This window comes from Mobula birostris, chromosome 3 (assembly GCF_030028105.1).
Source record: "Mobula birostris isolate sMobBir1 chromosome 3, sMobBir1.hap1, whole genome shotgun sequence".
Taxonomy (NCBI): Eukaryota; Metazoa; Chordata; class Chondrichthyes; order Myliobatiformes; family Myliobatidae; genus Mobula; species Mobula birostris.
The window spans coordinates 189,217,028-189,244,757 of NC_092372.1; the positions used below are offsets into that span (position 1 = coordinate 189,217,028).

At 42.0% G+C, this 27,730-nt stretch overlaps 1 protein-coding gene across 1 annotated transcript in view; it reads left to right on the forward strand.

Moving 5' to 3' along the window:
* myo3a (myosin IIIA) overlaps positions 1 to 27,730 on the forward strand; it is a 391,513-nt gene that overhangs the window by 300,486 nt on the left and 63,297 nt on the right. The window contains exons 30-32 of the mRNA XM_072254428.1: positions 3,538 to 3,859; positions 3,905 to 4,132; positions 5,111 to 5,258. Of these exons, the coding sequence (XP_072110529.1) occupies positions 3,538 to 3,859; positions 3,905 to 4,132; positions 5,111 to 5,258 (698 nt within the window). The remainder of the gene's footprint in view (positions 1 to 3,537; positions 3,860 to 3,904; positions 4,133 to 5,110; positions 5,259 to 27,730) is intronic.

Genomic DNA, 27,730 nt, shown 5'->3' on the forward strand with positions numbered 1-27,730 from the left:
ATTTTCTTGCTTTTCTCTACATTTCAATTTATTGTGTGTTGAAATGGAAAACACTCTGATGTCTCTGTTAAACCTTATTGCAGAGAATTGGTGTGATCTCCTGGAATGCTTTAGAATCCTGAGATTACCATGGACGGAAACCAAAGGATGAATTTTAGAACATAGATCTTTCTGGAAGCCTTCCATTACAATCACATTCAAGTCAGCCAAACCACAGCTGAAGATAGAATCCGCAAAAGGAAGGGACACATCCTCCAAAACCAGAGCAAATAAAACAGTATCTTCTATGTTGATTGGCTCTTCCCTTTCAGCTAATTTTAACTTCCATCTTTTAAAGCTCTTTTGATTTTGTATTATTTTAAACTTATTCTTTCGTCATAGCTAGAGTCATAGGGTCAAACAGCATGGAAAACAGGTCTTTCGGCCCAGCTCATCCATGCCAACCATTTGCCTAGCTGAGCTAGATCTATTTGCCTTAACATAGAAACCATAGAAACTACAGCACAGAAACAGGCCTTTTGGCCCTTCTTGGCTGTGCCGAACCATTTTCTGCCTAGTCCCACTGACCTGCACACGAACCATATCCCTCCATACACCTCCCATCCATGTATCTGTCCAATTTATTCTTAAATGTTAAAAAAGAACCCGCATTTACCGCCTCGTCTGGCAGCTCATTCCATACTCCCACCACTCTCTGTGTGAAGAAGCCCCCACTAATGTTCCCTTTAAACTTTTCCCCCCTCACCCTTAACCCATATCCTCTGGTTTTTTTCTCCCCTTGCCTCAGTGGAAAAAGCCTGCTTGCATTCACTCTATCTATACCCATCATAATTTTATATACCTCTATCAAATCTCCCCTCATTCTTCTATGCTCCAGGGAATAAAGTCCCAACTTGTTCAACCTTTCTCTGTAACCGAGTTTCTCAAGTCCCGGCGACATCCTTGTAAACCTTCTCTACACTCTTTCAACCTTATTTTTATCCTTCCTGTAATTTGGTGACCAAAACTGAACACAATACTCCAGATTCGGCCTCACCAATGCCTTATACAACCTCATCATAACATTCCAGCTCTTATACTCAATACTTTGATTAATAAAGGTCAATGTACCAAAAGCTCTCTTTACGACCCTATCTACCTGTGACGTCACTCTTAGGGAATTTTGTATCTGTATTCCCAGATCCCTCTGTTCCACTGCACTCCTCAGTGCCTTACCATTAACCCTGTATGTTCTACGTTGGTTTGTCCTTCCAACGTGCAATACCTCACACTTGTCAGTATTAAACTCCATCTGCCATTTTTCAGCCCATTTTTCCAGCTGGTCCAAGTCCCTCTGCAGGCTCTGAAAGCCTTCCTCACTGTCTACTACACCTCCAATCTTTGTATCATCAGCAAACTTGCTGATCCAATTTACCACATTATCATCCAGATCATTGATATAGATGACAAATAACAATGGACCCAGCACTGATCCCTGTGGCACACCACTAGTCACAGGCCTCGACTCGGAGAAGCAATTCTCTACTACCACTCTTTGGCTACTTCCATTGAGCTAATGTCTAATCCAATTTACCACCTCTCCATGTATACCTAGCGACTGAATTTTCCTAACTAACCTCCCATGCGGGACCTTGTCAAAGGCCTTACTGAATTCCATGTAGACAATATCCACTGCCTTCCCTTCATCCATTTTCCTGGTAACCTCCTCGAAAAACTCCAATAGATTGGTCAAACATGACCTACCACGCACAAAGCCATGTTGACTCTCCCTAATAAGTCCCTGTCTATCCAAATGCTTGTAGATTCTGTCTCTTAGTACTCCCTCCAATAACTTACCTACTACCGACATTAAACTTACTGGCCTATAATTTCCCGGATTACTTTTCGATCCTTTTTTAAACAACGGAACAACATGAGCCACTCTCCAATCCTCCGGCACCTCACCTGTAGACAGCGACATTTTAAATATTTCAGCCAGGGCCCCTGCAATTTCAACACTAGTCTCCTTCAAGGTCCGAGGGAACACCCTGTTAGGTCCCGGGGATTTATCCACTTTAATTTTCCTCAAGACAGCAAGCACCTCCTCCTTTTCGATCTGTACAGTTTCCATGATCTCACTACTTGTTTCCCTTAATTCCATAGACCTCATGCCAGTTTCCTTAGTAAATACAGATGCAAAAGCCTATTTAAGATCTCCCCCCATTTCCTTTGGTTCCGCACATAGCCGACCACTCTGATCTTCAAGAGGACCAATTTTATCCCTTACAATCCTTTTGCTCTTAATATACCTGTAAAAGCTCTTTGGATTATCCTTCACTTTGACTGCCAAGGCAACCTCATGTCTTCTTTTAGCCCTTCCGATTTCTTTCTTAGTATTTTCTTGCACTTCTTATACTCCTCAAGCACCTTATTTACTCCTTGCTTCCTATACACGTCATACAACTCCCTCTTCTTCTTTATCAGAGTTGCAATATCCCTTGAGAACCAAGGTTCCTTATTCCTATTCACCTTGCCTTTAATCCTGACAGGAACATACAAATTCTGCACTCTCAAAATTTCTGCTTTGAAGGCTTCCCACCTACCGATCACATCCATGCCAGAGAACAACCTGTCCCAATCCACGCTTTTTAGATCCTTTCTCATTTCTTCAAATTTGGCCTTCTTCCAGTTAAGAACCTCAACCCTAGGACCAGATCTATCCTTGTCCATGATCAAGTTGAAACATCTAGCTGACTTGATGATAAAACAATGCAAGTTCTGTTTCAGCACATGACTTGACATGTGGAATGTGCCCACGCCACTCTTGCCCAGTTCTATACATTTTTTGAGTGATAAAATTAGGTATAGGTGATATATGTAGCATGATTCATGCACAGATAGAGAGTAAAATCTAATTTCTCAACATGCATATCAACAACTTACTTATTATATCAAATTAAAGAGCCATTCAGCCTGGCTCCCATCAACCTATCTCCTACTTATTCTCCTGTTACCTCTTCTCTCTCTACACGCCCACTGACTCCAAACTTTACAGGAGACAATTAACCACTGACACTGGGACGAAACCGACATGACCTTAGAGAGAACATGTAAACTCCACACAGACACATCGGAAGCTGGGATTGAACCCACATCTTTAGAGCTGTGAGGTGGCAGCACTAAATGCTGTAGCCACTGTGTCACAACTAATGGAAACCACACATTCCAATGTCAAAAATAAATTTAAAGACAAATTCATACAGTCCTTCCCATCTGCTTGGTGTCTCAAATTAACTCTGGTGATGTTGGGAATTAATGATTGTTACCAATACTAAAAAAAATGATCAATTTAATAAGTGTTAATGTCATCAATGTAATTCAATGTTGTTTTCTGAAAGGAAATGCAGAAAGTACTAATATTCCCTGTACACGCAACTCAAAAAGACTCATCTAACTATCTCAAAGAAATTCTTTATGAGGTATTTGTATATGACAATTGTTTTAATAATTCTTGTTCAAAAAATCCCAGAGTAAGATTTTCCTTTTTATTATGATTAGAATACATGATGCAAAAAATCTACATGAAAAACAACACAGTAGATCTGATGTGAATGGCAAAGAGATGCAAGGAGATTCAGCAAAAAGATCCTCTCAGAAAGAAGGCAGTCAACAATCCACAGGGAGCCAGAAAAGGGAGTTAAAGGTACCGTCAGATCAGGCCACAAGTGCAACCAGTGCAGGGGGTGATGAGGACAATGCTGCAAAAGTCATTCAGAGCAACTTCCGTGGGCACCGAGAGAGAAAACGTCTGGAGAATGAGGGAAAGCTTCCTGAACGAAGAAAAAATATTGGAAAATCTCCACAGGAACATCATGAAAAAGTACACACTATGAACAGAGCAGGGAATGAGATACAAGGGAACAAGATGCCGGGTAAAACTGTGGAAAGAGGAATATCACTTCAACCACGAAAAGAAATACTTACCAGTAAAGAGTCAGGTAAAGGGTCCAGTATACAGCCTGGCACAGCCATAGGGGATGAAGACCAAGCAGCAGTGAAAATTCAAAGTAATTACAGAGGCTTTAAAGAAAGAAAACAAATCCAAGAATGTACTAAAAAGGAAGGAGAAATGGTTGCAAATTTTTCAAAAGAGGTAAGGAATATTAAGCATTTTGCTCCTTTTCCTATATAGGACATTAATTTTTAAAATTCATCTCAGACAATGGAAATGACAGCTGGATAACTCTCTAAGGTACAAAGAAAATTTCTTGTCACCTCTAAAAGTCAGAAAGAGTTGTGCTTTAACTATAGAAGTAGGTGACAGAATAACTACAGGTCAAATTAATTGAAAATATGAATGAAAACAATTCTGAGATGTCACAATCATTTGGCTTGATTTTAAATCAATGGCTGGGACCAATGCCAGAGGTTGATACAATTTAATGAGATGTACTTGGGATTGGCTTCTACAAATATTTATAAAGTAATGTGATTAGTTTGTCCATCCACTCTAAGCTAACATCCTGAATTTATTAACTTACATGAGTTCATCCTTATGAGCTGGTTTAAGTGAATGTGTTGCCTCAGCTGTCTCTGAAAGGTTAATGTTTACCTATTGAGACATTCAGAGTGATGAAATTCCATGTGTATAGATTATACTGAGTTTCTTCTCGATTTCCCTTAAAAGAAAAAAAGATAACCAAATGTTGGAGTATCTGTCTAAACTCACTCATATGTTGCTACCTGTCATATACCCAGGAGGTTGTGAAATATAACTTTGCATAAACCTAATTGCCACTATAATTTTTCTAAATTTCATTCACATTTTCAACCAGAAAATTATTCCGATGCAGTTTTATATAGTTGGGAAATATATTTTAATGGAAAGTATTATGTCAGAAAAAAATAATTTTCTTTTCTGGATCATGTCCAATCAACATTTTAAAAGCATGAACAGAAAATGCTAGAAGCACTCAGCAGCTCAGGCAATGTTTGTAAAAAGATAAATATTAAATCTTACAGGTCAAAGACCTTTCAGCATTTTATATAATTTTTTAAATTTCAGATTTCCAGCATCTTTATTTTTTGATTTTCATTTTAAAAGCTGTTTATTATTGGTTTTTATTATCAGATAGCAAAACGCTCCAATGAATTCTTGATAGCCCAGAAGAAGCTGAATGATGTCATTGCCTCACACTATCTGACGTCTATGAGCCACGATGGACAACCTGTGAATAAGCAATCAAATAGGAGCTCTTTGTCACAGCAGTCACAGCCAGGTTTGTCTATGTTCCCTTGCAGATGTTTAGAATGAAATTGGAACCTGTTGAAACAGGCATTTACTCTTCTGTGTGGCCTTTGTAGTATCAGAATGCCTGATGGCACATTACAGAAGTGCAGGATGCAGAGCAGATGAGAACATCGAATTAGAAAAGCTTTCAGAGGTGGTGAGAGACTGAGCAATGTGGAAATACCTGACAAGAAAATTTTAGGGTGCAGCAGGTAGTGCTGGGGTATTACAGGTCCAGCAACCCATGGTTTATTTTTCCCACTACAGTACTGTCTGTGTGGAGTTTACATGCTCTCCCTCTGACTATATGAATTTTACTAGTATGTTCCAATTTCCTCCCATATCACCAAAACATTCTTCTTCTTAGGCTAATTACCACCATAAATTTGCCCGAGGCAGAGGTATTACTGAGAGAATCAATATGATATTGTTTGTCATGTTACATCCATAAAGACCATGAGATTTAGGAGCAGAATTAGACAATTCAGCCCATCGAGTCGGCTCCACTATTGGATTATGGCTGATTTATTTTTTTGCTCTCAACCTTATACTCCTCTGTTCTCCCAGTAACGTTTTCTAGTCAAGAATACATCAACCTCCCCTTCAAATATATCCAATGACAGCTCTCAGCGGCTACGGATTTCACAGACTCACCGCGCTCTGGCTAAAGCGATGCCCTTGTATTCTGAGGCTGTACTATTTGGACAGGGGCGCTATTGAAAACGTCCTCTCTATGCCCACTCTCTATTTATTAACTTTATTAACTTTTATTAGCTCATCTTTTTAAGCTGATGCAAGTAAATGTGTTGTCTCAATTGTCTCCGGGAGGTAATATTCAGTTGGTTTCCATGGGATCCCCCCTCATTCTTCCAAATTCCAGCAGGTACAAGCCAGAGCCATCAATTTCATTTCCAGAATCATTCCCTTAAACCACCTCTGGTCCCTTGCCAACACATCCTTGCTTTGATATGGGGCCCAAAGCTACTCACAATACTCCAAATTCCATCTGACCAATGCCCTATAAAGCCTCAGCATTGCATTCTTGCTTTTATATTCTAGTCCTCTCAAAATCAGTGCTAAGGTTGCACTTGCCTTCCTTACCACCAATTCAGCATGCAAGTTAACTTTTTGAGAATCCTACGCTAGAATTCACAAGTCCCCTTGCACAGCTGATTTCTGAATTCATTCCCTATTTAGAAGGTAATCTATACCTCAACTCAAAAAGTTTTATATGGCTACAACATGACTATCCAACTTTCATATTCAACATCCAGACTAATGAAGGCAACCATGTCATGTGCCCTCTGTACCACCTGATCTACTTGTGTTGCCACTTTCAGGGAGCGAGAGTCTTTCATCTCAGAATTTTTCTGTATATCAATGCTTCTAAGGGTCCCGCAATTTACTCTAAACTTTCTTGTTATATTTGACCTCCCAACTTGCAGGTTGAGTCAGCTGTAAGGAAGGCAAATGCAATGTTAACATTCATTCCAAGAGAACTAGAATATAAGAGCAAGAATGTGTTGCTGAGGCATTATAAGGCATTAGTGAGACCACACTTGGGAATACTTTGAGCAGTTTTGGGTCCCTTATCTGAAATATGCGCTGACATTAGAGAGGATCCAGAGGAGGTTCACGAGAATGATTCCAGGAATGAAAGGGTTAACAGATGAGGAGCATTTGAGGGCTCTGGGCCTATACTTTCTGGAGTTTAGAACAGGGGCTCCCAACCTTCTTTTATGCCATGGACCCCTAGTTTAACTGAGGGGTCCATGGATCCCATGTTGGGAAACCCTGATTTAGAAGCATGAAGTAGGATCATATTGAAACTATAGAATATTGAAAGGCCAAGAGGATGGAGAGCATGTTTCCTAGAAGTGGGAAGTCTAGGACCAGAGGGTACAGCCTTAGAATACAAAGACATTGTTTTAGAACAGAAATGGGGAGGAACTTATTCAGACAGAGAGTAGTGAATCTTTGGAATTTATTGACACAGACAGCTGTAGGGGCCAAGTCATTGGGCACATTTGAAGTGGAGATTCATAATTAATAATTCAGATGTGGAGACTTTTACGACGTTGTAGATGAGGTTCACCAGAATGTTGCCTAGGTTGAAGTGTATTAGCTATAAGGAGAGTTGGACAACCTTGGGTTGTTTTCTTTGGAGCATTGGATGCTGAGGGACAAATTGATAGAAGTTTATAAAATGATAAGAGGGATAGATGGATACAAAGTCAGAGTCTGATTTGCTCTTGTTTAACTGTGAGTTAACAACTAAAGTATTAGATTATGATTTTTTAATCCAAAGTAAGTCAGATTTACCCATTGCCCATGTTGGTAACAGTATCATGTCCTGGAGCTGTGATGGGGAAAAGAGATCCACTTCGGTGTGAATCACGTTGAATTGACTAATCCAGCTTCCTAATGGCAAGTCTTCAGAGCATATGGGCCGAAACATTCAAAACACACACAAAACAATTCCTTTTGCTTCTCTAAACTAGAGAAAAAGGTTCAAATGTTCCATTTGATTCCAATTTTGAGGCAAGTGTTTTATCTTTCATTATATCATTTAAAACTCTTTAGTATGTATTTGTTTCTTTCTCTCATCTTTATTAACAACAAAAATCTAAAGATAGCAAAAGGCAGGTGTTGACTACAGTTAAGTGACTCCCTAAAGATCTGTTAAATCTAGCATTTCTGGTATAATCGACATAATGTGCAAGCACCGAGACATCCTGAAGTAGGTGGTAATAGAGTTGCTAATTTAAGCAGCAAGAAACAGAGTAAGCTGAAACTTTAGATGGAAAATGTACATACTGTATAAAGATCGACAAATATGCAGATACTCTCTCTCAATCTTTTCATTTCTAACTGCTGAGGGGACATTAATCATCTTGACTTTTCCCATCCAGCCTCAACCCCTCTGACTCTCACACAGATTTTCAGACAACCCAGTCAGGTGAGCTGTGATCATTTCTTAGCGCATGTTTGTGAAGTGAAGGCATATGCGCTAAGTGAGTGAAGGTACTCTAAATAGAGGACTTGAGAACACACTGGTTCTGATCAGCAAAGAAGCATGGGCTAATCAGTTATCCAAATAAATCCTTAAATCTTACTGTGCAGTAGACTCCGCCAAAGATATTATAGCTTGTTTATTAAGTAATTTCCTATTTAGGATAGCAATATGATCAGATGGATGAATAAGATAGTGCTGAAATAACCAGGAAAGTCTACAAGATTGTTCATTACAATTTCATCTGGGCTTTCCCATTGGCAAATGCTCCTTCTTACAAGCATTAATCATAAGATTATCAATCTTACATCAACAATATAGGTCACATCCTTATGTTTTGTCATGGTCCGGATCGGGGTCTCTTTAAATTTACTTTGTTTATGTTACGATCCGGACCGTTGACTCCTTGTTTCCCTTTGGTTCCCTGTTTTCCCGTGTCCCTTGGCCTTGGTGATTAGAGGCAATTTACTCTCGGCTGAACCGATAGTTTATAGTCTCCGGCTTTCAACTGTTTGGCACGTGAGCGTCTGCAAAGTCACCAAAGGTACGGCGTGCCAATGTCATCTGGCCGGAGCAAGCCTAGTCTCCGCACAAAGTGAGCGCCGGTAATTCACCTTTCCTCACCGGAGCAACCCTGTCAAGTTACCTCGCCGAAGCGAGCCTGCAAAGTTTCCTCACCGAAGTGGGTCCATCAGGTAACCTGCTGGAGGGAATCAAGAACCATTGTCTACTGTTCCCGGGATGAGTCCAGACCTTGCCACTACCCGAAGGTACCAAGCCAAGTCCTGGCTCTGGGGGCATTCAAGTACCAAGTCAAGTCCTGTCCCTAGTGGCATCCAAGTACTGAGTCAAGTCCCAGTCCTGGCGGCATCCAAGTACCAAGTCAAGTCCTGGCCCTGGCGGCATCCAAGTACCAAGTCAAGTACCAAGTCAAGTCCCATCCCTGGTGGCATCCAAGTACCAAGTCAGGTCCCGGCCCTGGCGGCATCCAAGTTCCGAGTCAAGTCCCGGTCCTGGCGACATCCAAGATCCGAGTCAAGTCCTGGCCCTGGCGGTCTGTGATTCCTGTCCTACCCCCCTGTCTGAATCCCTTCTCTGCCTCTCTCACCTCTAGCCCTCGTCTGCAGCCCTTGCCTGCACCTCAGTCTAGTTCTATCGCCGGAGCTAGATAGGTACTGTCTGGTGTTCTTTCGTGTTGGTCTTGTCTTGTCCTTGCCTCCGTGGGGTAGGTCTGGCTGTCTTGCCGTTGCCCCGCAGGGGGGTCATGCATTGCCGTGTCTTGTCCTTGCCTCCGTGGGGTAAGTCAGGCTGTCTTGCCGTTGCCCCGCGGGGGGACATGAGTCCCGGCCCTATGTCCTGTACCCAAGGAGGGATCCCGGCTTTCTATTCTGTGTGTGAGTCCCGGCCCTATGTCCTGTACCCAAGGAGGAGTCCTGACTCTGTGTTCTGTTTATGTGTCCATGGTTCCATGTACCTGCTCTCCCGAGACCGAGGCTCTGTTTTTCCATGTTCCTCCTCTCCCTAGCCCATGTCATGTCCATGGCTGGTTCTGGGGTCTGAGCCCGGGGCAAGACTCAGGTACTGGGTCCTTGCCCAGTCTCTGGCTCGGAGTCCATACCCTAGCCTCTTCATGTCGCAGCTAGTTCTGGGATCCAATTCCAAGTACTAGCCCAGACCCCTAGTCCCAGCCTAGTCGTAGTCCTGAGTCCTTGTCCAGTTCGCTATTCTGTCTTCTGCTTTGCTCTCCTGGTATCAAACAATAAACTCAATGTAATTAACCTCACAAGGTGTGTCTTGCATTTCGGTCCACCCTTGCTCCCAATGCCCCCCACGGTGACATGTTTATAATTAACATGGCACAATGAATAATATTTGTCAAAGAACTGTATATCTTAACTGTCCTCTGTTGTCTCATTATTTCATAGATGTATATGTTCTCCATGTGAACAGTTCCCTGATACAACTCTTAAAGAATAAAATGCAAGAAATAGAAGCAGTAATGGGGCAAAATGTTGCCTTTTCTTGCTCCATTGTTCAATAACATCATGAGGTCTTTTACTTTCTTATACAAACCCCACATCCCGAGATTCCCTTAATATCCAAAAATCTATTGATCTCTATCTAAAATATATTCAGCTTCCAAATCCAACATGGGCAAAGAATTCCAAAGATTTGCTATGCTCTAGGTGAAGAAAGATACTCACTTCAATTCTATTTGTCTGACCATGTAGAAATCCCAGTCTCTTTTTGAATGGGCAGTTCAGGTCATGTCTGATCATTCAAATTCTGTACTCTGAAGTTGACTATGATCTGACTGAGCAAGGTAACTCACATAGAAATGCCTTGAGAATGAGATAGACCACTCCCCCAGGCTGTACTGACTGCAGGAGCTATAGAGGAAGTTGACCTTACTTTCATGTTAGAAATATTCAAAACTAAAAGTCACGCTGTTTTAAAAATTAAAATATATAAACAAATGAAACTAAGCACTTTAAAATGGATAACATTTGAAAGCAAATAGATTTAAATGAACTCAATTTAAATAAAGCAAATTATCGGATGCATTTTCACCAGGAACTGTTTCACTCCCTTGAAGTGAATAGAGTTGCTGAACCTGACTTGGTCTAACTGGCAAAAGTTTAGTGTGTAGATTTGCCCATGCAATTATTGTGTTACTGCAGGCTTTTGGAGCTATCGTAGGTCTTTATGATGTTTCCAATATTAGAATGAAGTCAGAGGGACGAAAGAGATTGGTCTTTCTGTTCATGAAGAGTAGAGTGGGATTCCAGTGCCTCCTGCCAGCTGTGGGGATACATGTTTGCAGCTTCACCCAGAACTGACTACTTTCTTCACAGAAAATTTCAAACCTTTATATTTTGGAGCACAATTTCACTGTCAGAGATGGTATAGCCAAATCCAGTTCTGAGCTCCCACTAACAGCCTTATACTTGAATCAGTCACTATGGTGACTGGACAGTGATTGGCAGAAAAAGCCCTTGCTGCATTTTTTTTAAAATCCAGTCTGTACCTTAAGGGCAGTGTATCAAATTGAAACATCAATTCACTGCTGGACCATCTAAGAGCAAATCATCAAGCATGGATCAGTGATTATAGTACTGTCCTGAAAATGTCTCAGGGCTTTCACTCAGAAATCTGAATTTACCAGCTTATAGCTTTGAAAGAGTTCTGGGAAGTAAAACTACTGATTATTTCTATTTGTAGAGGTGTTACAGAATGAGTTTATATCCTAGACATTGAAAACTCTGAAGAGCATGGATCCACCCTTCTGAGGAAACATGGCTTTCTTCACTGGTACTGTTACCTGAACTTTTACACCCCAGGTTTTGAAGTTTCTTCCATTAAGTTTTACATCCTCTTGCCTCTTTCCCCACTTGAGATGCTCCTGAATATAGCTCTTTATAAACTTTTGAGTAACCTGTTCCAATACTATCGCAAACAACAGGAATTCTGCAGATGCTGGAAATTCAAGCAACACACATAAAAGTTGCTGGTGAACGCAGCAGGCCAGGCAGCATCTCTAGGAAGAGGTGCAGTCGACGTTTCAGGCCGAGACCCTTCGTCAGGACTAACTGAAGGAAGAGTGAGTAAGGGATTTGAAAGTTGGAGGGGGGGCTTTTTTTTTATGGTGAAAATGAAGCGGTGGGGGCCAGGGAACTTAAAATCATCGAAAAGTTTAAGAGCGTGAGAAGTGTCACGAACATAGGTCGGAAGGGATTGAACAAGGGGGGATAAAACCGTGTCGAGGTATGCAGAAACGAGTTCGGTGGGGCAGGAGCAAGCTGAGACAATAGGTCGGCCAGGACAGGCAGGTCTGTGGATCTTGGGTAGGAGGTAGAAACGGGAAGTGTGAGGTGTGGGAACTATAAGGTTGGTAGCAGTGGATGGGAGATCCCTCCTGACGAAGGGTCTCGGCCTGAAACGTCGACTGCACCTCTTCCTAGAGATGCTGCCTGACCTGCTGCGTTCACCAGCAACTTTTATGTGTGTTGCCAATACTATCGCATGTACCTTGGTGTCGAATTTTGTTTGGTATAAATTTTGTTAAATATATAACAGTACAATACTACTGGCACATAATGTGTACTGGGTGGAAGCAGGGTTTTCAGAAGTCTCACAGCCTAGGAGAAGAAGCTGTAATCCAGCCTAACAGTGCATCCTTGCTTTTATATTCTAGTTCTCTTGAAATGAATGCTAACATTCCATTTGCCTTCCTCAACACTGACTCAACCTACAAATTAACCTTAAGGAAATCCTGCACAAGGTCTCCCAATTCCCTTTTCCCTTGTCAATTCTGCTTGTTATTTCTTCAAAGAATGCCAACAGATTTGTTCTTGAGGAAACCATACTGACTACAGCCTATTTTATTAAGTGCCTCCAAGTACCCTGACACCTCATTCTTATTAATCGACTCCAACATCTTCCCAACCACTGAGGTCAGACTAACTACCAACAGTTCCCTTTGTTCTGCCTCCCTCCCTTCTTGAAGAGTGGAATGACATTTGCAATTTTCCAGTCTTCTGTAACCATTCCAAAATCTAGTGTTTCTTGAAAAATCATTACTAATACCTCTATAATCTCTTCAGTCAACTTTTTCAGAACCCTGGGGTGTTCACCATCTGATCCAGCTGACTTATCTACCTTCAGACCTTTCAGTTTCCCAAGAACTTTCTCTCTAGTTATTATAACTTCACACACTTTATGCCCCCTGATACCTGGAACATCCATCGTACTGCTTGTGTCTTCCACAGCGAAGACTGATACAAAATAGTTATTCTGTTCATCCCCTATTCTATTGTCCCCATTACAACCTCTCCAGCATAGTTTTCCAGCAGTCCAATATCCACTCTTGCCTTCCTTTTACATTTTATGTATCTGAAGAAACTTTTGGTATCCCCTTTAATATTATTGGCTAACACGAGGAATTCTGCAGATGCTGGAAATTCAAGCAACATACATCAAAGTTGCTGGTGAACGCAGCAGACCAGGCAGCATCTCTAGGAGGAGGTACAATCGATGTTTCAGGCCAAGACCCTTTGTCAAGACTAACTGAAAGAAGAGCTAATAAGAGATTTGGAAGTGGGAGGGGGAGGGGAGATCCAAAATGATAGGAGAAGACAGACACCCCCAGCCTCCCTAACCCTCCCCCCTCTGATCACAGCTGTCATCCGTGCCGGGTCTTTATCATCCCCTCTGACCTTCAACTGTCTGAGGCAGAACGCTCTGTTCTCAGTAAGGGCCTCACCTTTGTCCCCCTTCGCCCACACCTCAGCGAGTTCCGTGTGCGCCATGGCGCAGATCTCTTCTTCTGCCGACTCCGTCTCCGAGCCTACTTCTTCGGCAAGGACTCTTCCACCCCCACCGATGACCCCTTCTCCCGTCTTCAACCCTGCTCTTCTTCATGGACACTCCGCTCTGGTCTTCTGCCTGCTCTGGATCTCTTTGTTGCTAACTGCCGACGGGACATCAACCGTCTCAACTTCACCGCCCTTTGTTCCCATTCCAACCTCACTCCTTCCGAACGCTCTGCTCTCCACTCCCTCCGCACAAATCCTAACCTTATTATTAAACCCGCCGATAAGGGGGGTGCTGTTGTAGTCTGGCGTACTGACCTCTACCTTGCCAAGGCACAGCGACAACTCGCAGATACCTCCTCTTATTTACCCCTCGATCGTGACCCCACTAAGGAGCACCAGGCCATTGTCTCCCAAAACATCACCATCTTTATCCGCTCAGGGGATCTCCCATCCACTGCTACCAACCTTATAGTTCACATACCCCGCACTTCCCGTTTCTACCTCCTACTCAAGATCCACAAACTTACCTGTCCTGGCAGACTTATTGTCTCAGCTTGCTCTTGCCCCACCGAACTCATTTCTGCATACCTCGACATGGTTTTATCCCCCCTTGTTCAATCCCTTCCTACCTATGTTCATGGCACTTCTCACGCTCTTAAACTTTTCGATGATTTTAAGTTCCCTGGCCCCCACTGCTTTATTTTCAGCATAGATGTCCAGTCCCTATATACTTCCATCCCCCATCAGGAAGGTCTCAAAGCTCTCCGCTTCTTTTTGGATTCCAGACCTAACCAGTTCCCCTCTACCACCACTCTGCTCCATCTAGCGGAATTAGTCCTCACTCTTAATAATTTCTCCTTTGGTTCCTCCCACTTCCTCCAAACTAAAGGTGTAGCTATGGGCACCCGTATGGGTCCTAGCTATGCCTGCCTTTTTGTTGGCTTTGTGGAACAAATCTATATTCCGTGCCTATTCTGGTATCTGTCCCCCACTTTTCCTTCGCTACATCGACGACTGCATAGGCTCTGCTTCCTGCACGCATGCTGAGCTGGTTGACTTCATTAACTTTGCCTCCAACTTTCACCCTGCCCTCAAGTTTACCTGGTCCATTTCCGACACCTCCCTCCCCTTTCTAGATCTTTCTGTCTCTATCTCTGGAGACAGCTTATCTACTGATGTCTACTATAAGCCTACTGACTCTCACAGCTATCTGGACTATTCCTCTTCTCACTCTGTCTCTTGCAAAAATGCCATCCCCTTCTCGCAATTCCTCCGTCTCTGCCACATCTGCTCTCAGGATGAGGCTTTTCATTCCAGGACGAGGGAGATGTCCTCCTTTTTAAAAGAAAGTGGCTTCCCTTCCTTCACCATCAACTCTGCTCTCAAACGCATCTCCCCCATTTCACGCACATCTGCTCTCACTCCATCCTCCTGCCACCCCACTAGCAATAGGGTTCCCCTTGTCCTCACCTACCACCCCACCAGCCTCTGGGTCCAACATAATATTCTCTATAACTTCCGTCACCTCCAACGGGATCCCACCACTAAGCACATCTTTCCCTCCCCCCCTCTACTTTCCGCAGGGATCGCTCCCTACGCGACTCCCTTGTCCATTCGTCCCCCGCATCCTTTCCCACCAATCTCCCTCCTGGCACTTATCCTTATAAGCAGATCAAGTGCTACACATGCCCTTACACTTCCTCCCTTACCACCATTCAGGGCCCCAGACAGTCCTTCCAGGTGAGGCGACACTTCACTTGTGAGTCAGCTGGGGTGATATACTGCGTCCAGTGCTCCCAATGTGGCCTTCTATATATTGGCGAGACCCGACGCAGACTGGGAGACAGTTTTGCTGAACACCTATGCTCTGTCCACCAGAGAAAGCAGGATCTCCCAGTGGCCACACATTTTAATTCCACATCCCATTCCCATTCTGACATATCTATCCACGGCCTCCTCTACTGTAAAGATGAAGCCACACTCAGGTTGGAGGAACAACACCTTATATTCTGTCTGGGTAGCCTCCAACCTGATGGCATGAACATTGACTTCTCAAACTTCCACTAATACCCCACCTCCCCCTCGTACCCCATCCGTTATTTATTTATATACACACATTCTTTCTCTCTCTCTCCTTTTTCTCCCTCTGTCCTTTTGACTATACCCCTTGCCCATCCTCTAGGGTTTTCCCCCCTCCCCCTTTTCTTTCTCCCCGGGCCTCCTGTCCCATGATCCTCTCATATCCCTTTTGCCAATCACCTGTCCAGCTCTTGGCTCCATCCCTCCCCCTCCTGTCTTCTCCTATCATTTTGGATCTCCCCCTCCCCCTCCCACTTTTAAATCTCTTACTAGCTCTTCCTTTGGTTAGTCCTGATGAAGGGTCTCGGCCCGAAACGTCGACTGTACCTCTTCCTAGAGATGCTGCTGGCCTGCTGCGTTCACCAGCAACTTTGATGTGTGTTACTAATATTATTGGCTAGCTTACTTTTAGTTGCCTTCTGTTGGTTTTTAAAAGCTTCCAAACCCCCTAACTTCACAGTAAATGTTGAACTCCTATATGCTCTCACTTTGGGTTTTATGTTTGCTTTGAATTTTCTTATTAACCATAGTTGTGTCATATTTCCTTTAGAATACTTCTTCCTCTTTGAGATGTATATATCCTGTGCCTTTCAAATTGCTTCCAGAAATTCCATCTATTGCTGCTCTGCCATCATCCCTGCCAGTGTTCTTTTCCAATCAAGTCTGGCCAGCTCCTCTCTCATGCCTCTGTAATTCCCTTTACTCCACTGTAATACTTCAATATCTGACCTTAGCTTCACCTTCTCAAAGTTCGGGTTGCATTATGATCACTTGCCCCTAAGGGTTCTTTTACCTTTAACTCTCTAATCAATTCTGGTTCATTGCACAACACCTAGTCCAGAATAGTTGATCCTTTAGTGGCTCAACCACAAGCTGCTCTAAAAAGCTGTTTTGTAAATCCTCTTGGAATTTCCCCCCCTGGAATCCAGCACCAACCTGATTTTTCCAGTCAACCTGCATTTAAAGTGCCCCATGACTATGGTAACATTGCCCTTTTGGCATGTATTTTCTATCTCGTGTTGTAATTTGTAGGCAACATCCTCACCACTGTTTCTGGGGTCTGTATACAACTCCCATCAGGGTCTTTTTACTCTTGTAGTTCCTTAGCTCTACCCACAATGATTCAACAGTTCCCGACCCTGTGTCACCTCTTTCTAATTATTTGATTTCATTTTTTACCAACAGGGCAATGCCCCCGCCCCCGCCCCACTGCCTTCCTCCCTATCCTTTCAATACAATGTGTCTCCTTGGACGATAAGCTCCCAGCTACAATCTTTCAGCCATGATTCCATGATGCCTACATCATATACGCCAATTGACAACTGTGCTGCAAGTTCATCTACATTATTCTGTATACTGAGCACATTCTGATACAACACCTTCAGTCCAGTAGTCACCCTTTTCGACTTTGTCACACCATGCTCAATCTTTTGATTTCTAACTTTGTCTGAGGTCTTACTAACATCTGCCTCCAGAACCTCTCCACAAACTGTTCTGGCACTCTGGTTCCCATCCTCCTGCAACTCTAGCTTAAACCCCAGCATGCAGCATTATTAAAACTTCTTCCCACTAGGATATTAGCCTCCCTCTAATTCAGGTACATAATTTCACTTCTGTACAGGTTTTAGCTTCTCTAGAAGAGAGTCCAATGATCCAAAAATATTCTGCCCTGCCTCCCTAGCCACGTGTTTAACTGTATAATCTTCCTAGTTCTGGCCTCACTAGCATGTGGCATGAATAGCAATCCTGAGATCACAAACCAGGAGGCCCTGCCCTTTACCGTAGCAATTGACTCCCTGAACTTCCTATGAAGAGCCTCATCACTAGTCCTACCCATGTCATTGGTATCTACATGGACCATGACTTCTAGCTGTTCACCCTCCCACTTAAGAATGCTGAGGACTCAACCCAAGATATACCGGACCCTGGCACCCGGGAGGAAACATACCATCTGGGAATCTTATGCTCGCCCATAGAACCTCCTGTCCATTCCCCCTACTAACAAATCCCCTATCTCCACAGTGTGCTTCTTCTTCCTCCTTCCCGCCTAAGTCACAGAGGCAGTCTCAGTGCCAGAGACACGACCACTGTGACTTTCCCCTGTTAGGTCATCTCCCGACAGTATCCAAAGTGATTAAGGCGGATGGCAATAGGGGTACTCTGCATTCGCTCCTTAACCCCTTTCCCCTTTCTGAGTGTCATCCAGTTTCCTGTGTCCTGCACCTTGGGTGTAACTACCTCTCTATATGTTCTATCTCCTTCAACCTCCCGAGTCCATCTAGTTCCAGCTCCAACTCCTTAACGCAGATTGTTAGAATCTGCTGCTGGATGCACTTCTCACAGCTGTAGTTGTCAAGGATACTGGTGGTCTCCCTGCCTTCCCACATTCCGCAAGAGCAGCATTGCACTATCCTGCCTGACATCTCTACCCAGCTGAGTAGATATAAAAAAGAGAAGGAAATAACTTGAGCTTTTCTTTCCCTGAGTGAAGCCTCTCTTTGCTGAAACCTCAAAGAGCTAAAGCCTTAAGATCACCATTCTGACTATGTCCAATCAGGCGATGGGAGGGTTTTTTCACAATGCAGAGGACTCTGTGAATGCAGTGCTTCTGGTATCTGTCCTGGAATGAGGAAGTGGAGGGGGAGGGGTGAGAAGAGATTCTCTCAGCCATCCTCACAATCCATTGCAGCTTGTAGTTGTTGTGCTTCACAGTCTTAAGGGTGCTATAATAATAAATGCAAGAGCTGTTGTTGGAAAGGATTCTAGTGCAAGTGCATCATGCGGAGAAATCCATCAACAAGCCCTTGGCTGTGGAAAGGCTCAGAGCCTCCATCATACACAAAATATCACAGATCCCTGAGGCTGTAGGGAGGGAATCAAAGATTAACTTCCTTCTGAGCCATCTGTTTACTTTACCAATTTGTACTTTCAATGACATGAATCAAGCCACTTATTTCAAACAATGACAGTTTGGAGGGACATTATGAAATAACGGCCAAGGGAATAAGGTTCCTCTGTACAACATAAATCATACATTGATACTGAGTTTGCAGTTCTTGTGATTTTTTTTCTTTGTGTAAGTAATCACAAGAAGTATTTAAATTTATTCTGTCTTCTGAAAGAATGCACTAATATATCTGTATGGCAAATTAAGGAGCATCAGCAGGATGGATTCCTATTGAGTAAATCAGCCTTTTAACCAGTACAGTTGGTGCACAGTGGGAGATAATGTCACTAAGTAGTATATGTAAGAAAATGCAAGAAAAACATTGAAAATACCAGAATTAAAATTGGAACCTTTTCAATGGGTTAGAAAGAATAATGGTCAAAGTAAGTGTTCACCATAGTGTAAGTCCCTAATATTATGATATGGCTAAAGACCAAATATGAGGTCTTTTTATGAGGTAATTACTTCATAAAACATGAGGTAATTTGAAGATCTTCAAAATTATATTCTCGCTAAGGACCAAAGGCCTTCGTGTTTCCTTTCACGACTGTTTAATAAAATCAAAGTTAATGACTTGGCTAATGGGTGTTAATCTAGTTTAAAGCACAACAAATCTTGTCAATTTGTACTTCATTAATACTAATGTCAAATATTACCCTGCTGCACAGAAATGTTGTACTGTTTTAGGGCATATAGATAAAATTTATGCGCAGCTGTGATATCAAAACTGACAAGGTTTATTCTTTCATCTATTGTTTTAAATGGAGTGAAAGAACATTTTTTTCAGTTATTTTTAAGATGATTTGCTTTGCAATTAAGTTCAAAACAAAATGCACTGAAGCAACTCTAGTCAGAATGAGGTTCAGTTCTAGGATCGTCTTCTGAAATGGCTGTATTTTTACATTCTCAAGAGGCCTCTGTTGTTTGTTTATTTATTGAGATACAGCGTGGTATTGGCCTTTCAGACCCTTTGAGCCATGCCACCCAGCAAACCCTGATTTAACCCTACCCTAATCATGGGACTGTTTACATTGACCAATTCACCTATTATCCGATACATTTTTGGACTGTGGGAAGAAACCAAAGCACTCGGAGAAAACCCACACAGTCGTAGGAAGGATGTCATCAACTGATGACGTCGGATTTGAACTCCATCTCCGATGCCCCGTGCTGTAATAACGTCCTACCACGGCACAAGCCAATGTTCTACTATTCTGGCAAGAGGCAGTGAACTTCCAGCTACCAAGCTTTTTAATGACAGTTCAGGTGTTGTTATTCAAACTGATAAATGCTTGATAAAGATTATTTCATTGTTAACAGTTTACCTACTGGCATAAATTGCACCAGTTGATGCAGATCTTAAAAAAAAAGTTATTTTGCTGTTCTCTCTAAAGATTTAGTTTTATGAATTCACTGTCACAATGGTTTGACTAGATTTTTCAACGTTAAATTTAAATTAGTTTGACTTTCTTATCTGCCAAATGATTTATGCTAGCTGTTTACATAAATTAACAATTACAATTTCCTTTTCTTGCAAACTTTTGCAATGTAATAGTTATATGCTCTTCAGTGCTCAGCAGAGCATTGATTCACTCCAAACTAAGCCAAAGAATAAGTTTGCATCTATTATTGGTAAGTAAAACTATTTACACCAGGCTTCGTACTGTTCCAGATAATTTAAAATATTCACGGAAGTGCTCATCCCTCAGTTGACATGGCTCAAAAATCTCATGGAATAACTTCTGTTTTGAGAGTAAGTTGATGAAAATATTTCCAGAAGATGAGATCAGTTCATCTATCCATTAAATAATTTTTAAAATGATCAGTGATAATCAAGGGAAATGCTTATTTCAGGTGATTTAAAAATAAAATGACATGATATTGATGGTGAAAGTCATATCAGTGGGAGAGATGATTCTAAGTATTAACGTGTACTTGGCACCAGTAGAGAAAGCTCTCAAAAAACATGATAGGAAAACTAAAAGGCCTAAATTATGCTTCCACCTGACAGCTGCAGAGGAGACAAATTTGGTCTTGCATTGATTAATTCTTAAACAGAAAAAAAATACCTTCAAAATGCTTTACAGTTGTGATATAAATCCATTTTATTCATAGTTCAAAGTACATTTATTATTAAAGTACGTATGTTACATATATACACAACCTTGAGATTCATCTTCTTGCAGGCAAGCACAGAACAAAGAGACCCGACAGAACCCATTTAAAAGAAGACAGTCAAGCACTCAATGTGCAGCAAAAAAACCCAAAATCATGCAAACAATCAAAGTGTACAAATAACATTCAGAATTGAGTCCACAGCCACAAAGCCAATCATTACTGCAGCCATTTCCAGAGCCCCATTAGTTTCAGACCACAGCCTCTGTTCAGCACAGAGACGAGTGAACCTTGCAGAGCAGCGAGCTGAACTGGCCTCTCCCTCACCTCCGTCGCCAGCACCCTGACCTTTTCAATCTGGCCCAGTGCTTTAATCATCCAAACCTTGGGTTGTTCCCCATTGTCCGACCTGGGCCCTGCCATTTCAATATGCTCACGAGCCCAGGCCCCACTGCCTCAAATTGGCCTGTACTCAACCTTCCCATTTCCGCCCGGCACTGAAATCAATCAAAACCTCGTGTCTTTCCTCACTCTCGGGCCCCGCTGCATTGCCTCTGCTTGTCCCATACCAGACTCATGAGGCACTGGTGAGACATCATTTGGAGTTTTGTGAGCAGTTCTAGGAACTCAGCAGGTCAGGCAGCATTTAGAAATCAATAAACAGTCGACGTTTCCGGCTGAGACCTTTCTTCAGGGATCTCGGCCTGAGGCTTTGGCTGTTTATTTATTTCCATAGATGAAGAATGAATGGGATATTTGAATTCCTATGGTGCTTTATGCATGAAGTGGAGGCAGGGTGTGGGCTTTATGTGAAGTGGTGCTAATCGCCCCACCATACACAATGCTTCCCTCAGCTTCCCAACCTTAACCCTCTGCATTTTTTTTACATTTTTTGCTCTCTAAGAAATTCCTATTTCACCAAGATTTTGGCATCTGCTCTAATATTTCTTCATGATTTCATTGTTATATAATGCTCCTTCTATGAAGTTCCTTAGGCTACTGAGACTCAGAGCAACACAGCATGAATGTAGGCTCTTCAGCCCATCCAGTCGATTCTAACCACAAGGACCACCCAGGCTGTCCCAATTTCCTGCATTTGGCCCATATCCTTCTGGGCCATAACTCTCCCTGCACCTATCCAAATGTATCTTAATTGTTACATTTGAACCTGCCTCAACCACTTCCTCTGGCAACTCACTCAAAATGCTCTTCCTGTCTGGAGAAGTTGCCCCTCAGGTCCCTTTTAAATCTTTCCCTTCTCACTCTAGTTTTGGACTTCCTTACCTCTGAGAAAATATTGTTACCATGTGCCTTTTCTATGCCCCTCATAATTTTAAACATTCTGTAAGGTTGTTCCTTATTCTCCGACATTCCAAGGAATAAAGACCTGGTCTCGCCACCCTCTCCTCTCCTTCGTATAATTCATATCGTAGCAGCTCACAGAAACACAATGACTTCCTCAGCTCTCAAAAGTGTTGCTAGTTTTAAGTTCCTAGACTTTCAAAGTTTCTAGTCAGGGATTTCAGTCAACCAAAGCTCTGCAAATACAGCACTACTGAACTCTTAGACAACGTTACATTTAATCTGTCAACAGCAGAGTTAATAGCGATGCTCAATAGACTCGAGATTCTACAGACAGCAGACCTGGTGGCAGTGACCTGTCCAGGGCACTGGCTAGGCTGAGATCTCACCCAACCAGGCACTAGTTAATAAAATTGATGCACTGACTGAGAATGAACACACAGAAAGAGATTAGAAATGCTGCATTCTGGTTTTCACCAAAATGTGGCTGAACAACAACATGTTGTACTTCCTAACCAACAGTCCTCAGATGGTGAGGATGCACCAGCACTCCTCCCTCCTCATCAACCTAAACTCGAGTGCACCCGAGCCCATTGCTGTACACTGTGCTCGCAGATGACTGCCCAGCCAAACACCCGAGTAATCGGATTGTCAGGTTCGCCTCTGACACAACAATCGTGGGACTCATCACCAACAACTATGAGACTGCCTACTGAGAGGAGGTGGAAGAGCTCAAGGCCTGGTGTCAGGCAAATAAACTCTTCTTCAATGTCAAAAAGACAAAAGAGATGGTTATCGACTTCAGGAGAACTCACACCACTCACATCCCTCTTTATATTGGAGACACAGTAGTGGAATTTGTGAGCAGTTTCAAACTCCAGGGAGTGCTCATCTCATACAACCTCTCATGGTTCTGGAACACATTCCACACAATTAGGAAAGCACAGAATCAGAACCAGGCATACATTGTGAAATTTGTTGTTTTGCGGCAGCAGTACATTGCAATGCATAATAATAAAAACTAGAAAATGCAATAAGAAATATATACAGTGGATTCTGGTTAATTGGACCATCAGTTAATCAGGGCAGCCATTTATCTATGACAACAATAAATAAGAAAATTGCTGGGATTCCCTGTGTTTATTTGGGACACCATGCCATTTAATTAGGGCAGGAGACTGTTGTCAAACACCTTCTAACTAGCATCAGTCATATGCACGTCGTGTGGCCGTTAGACCCTGCACCATGCTTAGAGCGAGCAGTTTTCAAATAGAGTCATTTATGTCCAAAAAGCAGTAATTGTTGTCATTGATAATTGGCGAGAATTAGCAATAAGACAATTCAGAACTGTTTTGCTTAATGTGGTGTCAAGTATTCATATTTGGAAATGCCAAAAAATGGCCAGGAGTGAAAATGAAATGATTTCACTACTTCAATTACCTAGGCACTGCAAAGAATTTGAAGGTTTCGATAATCACCTTGAATATTGTTTTTGGTCCTGACTGGACACTCAGCTCTTACCTGAGGCTTCAAGTAGCTGTTTGCACACGACAGCAGCTATAACTCAGTACGCCACTTCGATACGTGGGCTAAACCAGGTGAGAGCAGCCGTTGTGTCTCATATCCCGGTGAGATAAGGACATGCCTGCCCTCACATGCAAAGTCAGTTCCAGCTACAGAGAGATCCAATGACCAGAAAGGTGATTCTGCAACATTACATGGAGATGCATGGAAGAAGACATGGTCATCCACTGCAGCCAGGGAAGATCCCAGTTGTGACATCTCCTCGTACCACTGAACCCAAATTTCCGAGTTTGAGGGATGTGAAAACTGCCTCAGTACAGCAGCTTTTCCACTTCAAAAACTCACCTGCACAGATTTCCTGTCATCGTTGGATACAACAGGCAACCGTCAGTAGTATTGGTAGTGTTCTAATTTGTTCGGTATTTCATTTTAAAACATAATTAGTTAGTTAAATGGTAGTTTGTTTCTTTTATACCTTTTTAACTATTTCCATGAAACTGCCACTACATTTGAGTAGGTTGCACGATCGGCACAACATTGTGGGATGAAGGGCCTGTAATGCACTGTAGATTTTTATGTTCCATGTATATTGGACAGCCACTTAATTGGACCAAAATATGCTGGTCTAATGTGTGCCAATTAACTGGACTGCACTGTTTATGAAAAAAATTAAATTAAATAAGTAGTGCTAAACGAGAGGAAAGAATAGTGAGGCAGTGTTTATGGATTCATTGTGCATTCAGAAATCTGATGGCAGAGGGGAAGAAGCTCTTCTTGAATCATTGAGTGTGTGTCTTTAGTCTCCTGTACCTCCTCCTTGATTGTGGCAATGAGAAGAGGGCATTCCTGGGTGATGGGGGTCCTTAATGACAGATGGCTCCTTTTTGAGGCATCGCCTTTCAAAGGTGTGCTCGATGCTAGGGATCTTAGAGCCCACGATGGAGCTGGCTGAGTTTACAGCCTTCTGCAGCTTTTTCTGATCCTGTGCAGTGGCCCCTCCGTACCAGATGGTGACACAACCCGTTAAAGTTCCCCATCGTACAGCTATAGAAATTTACACGAGTTTTTGGTGACATACCAATTCTCCTCAAACTCCTAACAGAATAGGGCCCAGCAGGGAGGTGGCTATGTAGCATCTGAGCCAGGACCACCAGACTCAAAATCAGTTACTTTCCCCAAGAAGTTAGATTGATCAACACCTCCACCCACTAACTCATCCCTCCACAACCACCACCACCGCTACTTTGTAATTTCCTTTTAGCTATGTTAGGTACAGACCTATGCCTAGCATCATTTTATGGACATACACTCAGTCTATGTATATGAGCAGCTTATGTATTTATGTTTTTTGTGTTTTTTATTATGTTTTTTATCTTATTGTGTTTCTTTTTGTGTTGCATGGGATTCAGAGTAACAATTATTTTATTCTCCTTTACACTTGTGTACTGGGAATGACATTTAAAAAAATCCTGATTCTTGATTCTCTCTCGTTGCAGATCTTGTACTATGAATGTTGGAGTACTGGGGGTATAATAGAACAGAGGCACCTAGGAGTATAAGTGCATAGTTCACTGAAAGGCCCTGTAGTCCCGACAACATCCTTGTCACTCTTTTCTGTACTCTTTCCAGTTTAGCCTTGCCTTTCCTTTCCTATTACAGGGTGATCAAAACTGTACATAGTACTCCAAGTATTCACCAGACGCTTATACCACTGCAATAGAATGTCCCAACTCCTCTTCTCAGTGCCTGACTGAAGGCATACCCTAAACACATTGTTCACTACACTATCTATGCATGACTCTGTTTTCAATGATAACATTCTTTATTGCTAACAGATCTTTCTAACTTTGTGTCATCGACAAACTTACTGATCAAGCTCTGTGCATTCACATCCAAAATCATTTATATAAATAACAAATAACAAAGGTCCCAGCACAAACCCCTTGCAGCACACCACTAGCCATCGGCCTCCATTTTGAAAAAAAAACATTTACCACCACCCTGCATTTAACTACGTGCTTCATGTATGTATTTTGTTGCTTCCTGAGACTTGACTATTTGTATTTAGCTCGTTACTGTCACCCAAGGTGATATATTGTCCCTTACAGCCACCATTTTTCCGCAGTGTATGGAAATGGAAGCTGAATTTAGGATTTTCCTTTAGTCAGTCCTCGAATAATTTTCTTCCTTTCACAAACTGGGATTTCATGAAAGGAAAGCTCTGGAAGTTACAATTCCTTGTGGGAACTGTAGAGTCTGATAAAAACAAATACTTTTGTATAGTTTCCAATCTCTACATAATGTATTAATATTAAATCATTGAATTCATTCTAATTGTATTTTAACTGTTTCACTCAATTAGAAATAACATGGAAAGGCAATATGTTTTCCCCAACAGAAAACTTGCTTAATTGGATTAGTGTATTATTGCATTCTCTTTCATCCCTTCTGAGTCCAGAATTGCAGACACAGAACTTGATAAAGGAATGTAATAATTTAACACCAATGTAAGCCTAAATTACCATCATCTGTCAAAGCATCATTGTGTCTGTTATGAATCTAATTATTAAAGAAAGCAATGATATTAAACACAGCAAATAAATGTAATGCAGACAATGAGTTAGTAAATAGGGAGGGAGCAGAGACAAATCAGTAATTTTAATAAAACATGACGATTTTTAGATGGAATGAGATAAAATCAGTAAGTGGGAAAAATAATGGCAATAAAATGATATAAGAAAATGTTTTAAAATGCCATACATTTGAAGAGTAACTGGGAGATATGCTTACTGAATGATCAATGACAAACCCAAGAATTGTGTAGTTGAGATGTATACTCTGAGGATAGCTATCCACTTTCTCAGGATTGAGGATAACTTGTTTCCCTTCCAGTCCGCTGAGCTTTGGTATTAACTTATAAAGCTAATAATTTTGCCACAAGTGGGGCAGTAAGTGCTTTAAGTAGGTGGGTAGTTTGGGAGATGGTACACTCCTTTTACCCTTTACACTGTGCTTCTGTGTGCTCCCGATACACGGGATTGAGGTCATCAGTCATCTTGACTGTTTACAGGTTCCCAGACGTCAGTGCAGATGTTCCATATTTTTCAAGGAGACTTTGAATTTTTTGCTATCCTTGAATCATTTGATCTGCTCTCCTGGTAACTTCTTCCTGTGAGAGATTTTGGAATCAATCAGCCATGATTGAGGTGCAAAACAGATTTGATGGGCCAGTTGGCCTAATTCTGCTCCTATGCCTTGTGGTCTCATTAAATAGAGTGACAGTTTTAGAAGTACGTTATTGACTCCATGACAACATGGCCTGATTGGATGTATTTAGAGCATCAACATTGGGGATCTTGGCCTGGGACAGAATTCTGATCATAGTTTATTTATTTTACCAGTTGTTTTGGAAAATTTTAAGGAGGGTATCTGCCCACTGCTTTGTGCTACTTGCTGTAGGTTACCCAGGACTCAAAAGGATACTGGAGAACAGCAATCACAACTTCCAGTGGAATGTTTTTGTGATCTGAATCTTTAAAACCACTTTCTTCAGAAAACTGTGCACTAAGAGCCATAACTGACATGACTCCAATCTTTGTTGTCAATGTGCAGATGACTCAAATCTACATTTATATTCAAAAGCCAATATTAAGCTATGGTTGACTCTTTCAGTGAAACATATGACAGAGACCCGCTTTCAAAACCAACCTTATGTGTTTTATGTGTGGAATTTGCAACATTTTCCTATGTCTATATGGGTGCTCCAGTTTCATCCCTCATGCCTCATGCAGGAGAGAGGAGTTGGCCAGAATTGATTGGAAAAGAACACTGGCCAGGGTGATGGCAGAGCAACAGTAGCTGGAATTTCTGGAAACAATTAGGAAGGCACAGGCTATATACATCCCAAAGTGGAAGAAGTATTCTTGAGGCAAGATGACACAACCAGGGCTAACGAGAAAAGTCAAAGCCAACAAAATAGTCAAAGAGAGGACATATAATAGAGCAAAAATTAGTGCAAAGTTGATTGGGATTGTGAAGAAAATTATTCAAGGACTGACAAAAGGAAATTCCTAAATTCATTTCCATGAGGATTGGGAAGCTTTTAAATGCGAAAAAAGGCAACTAAAAAGTTACTAAGAAGGTAAAGATGGAATACAAAAGTAAGC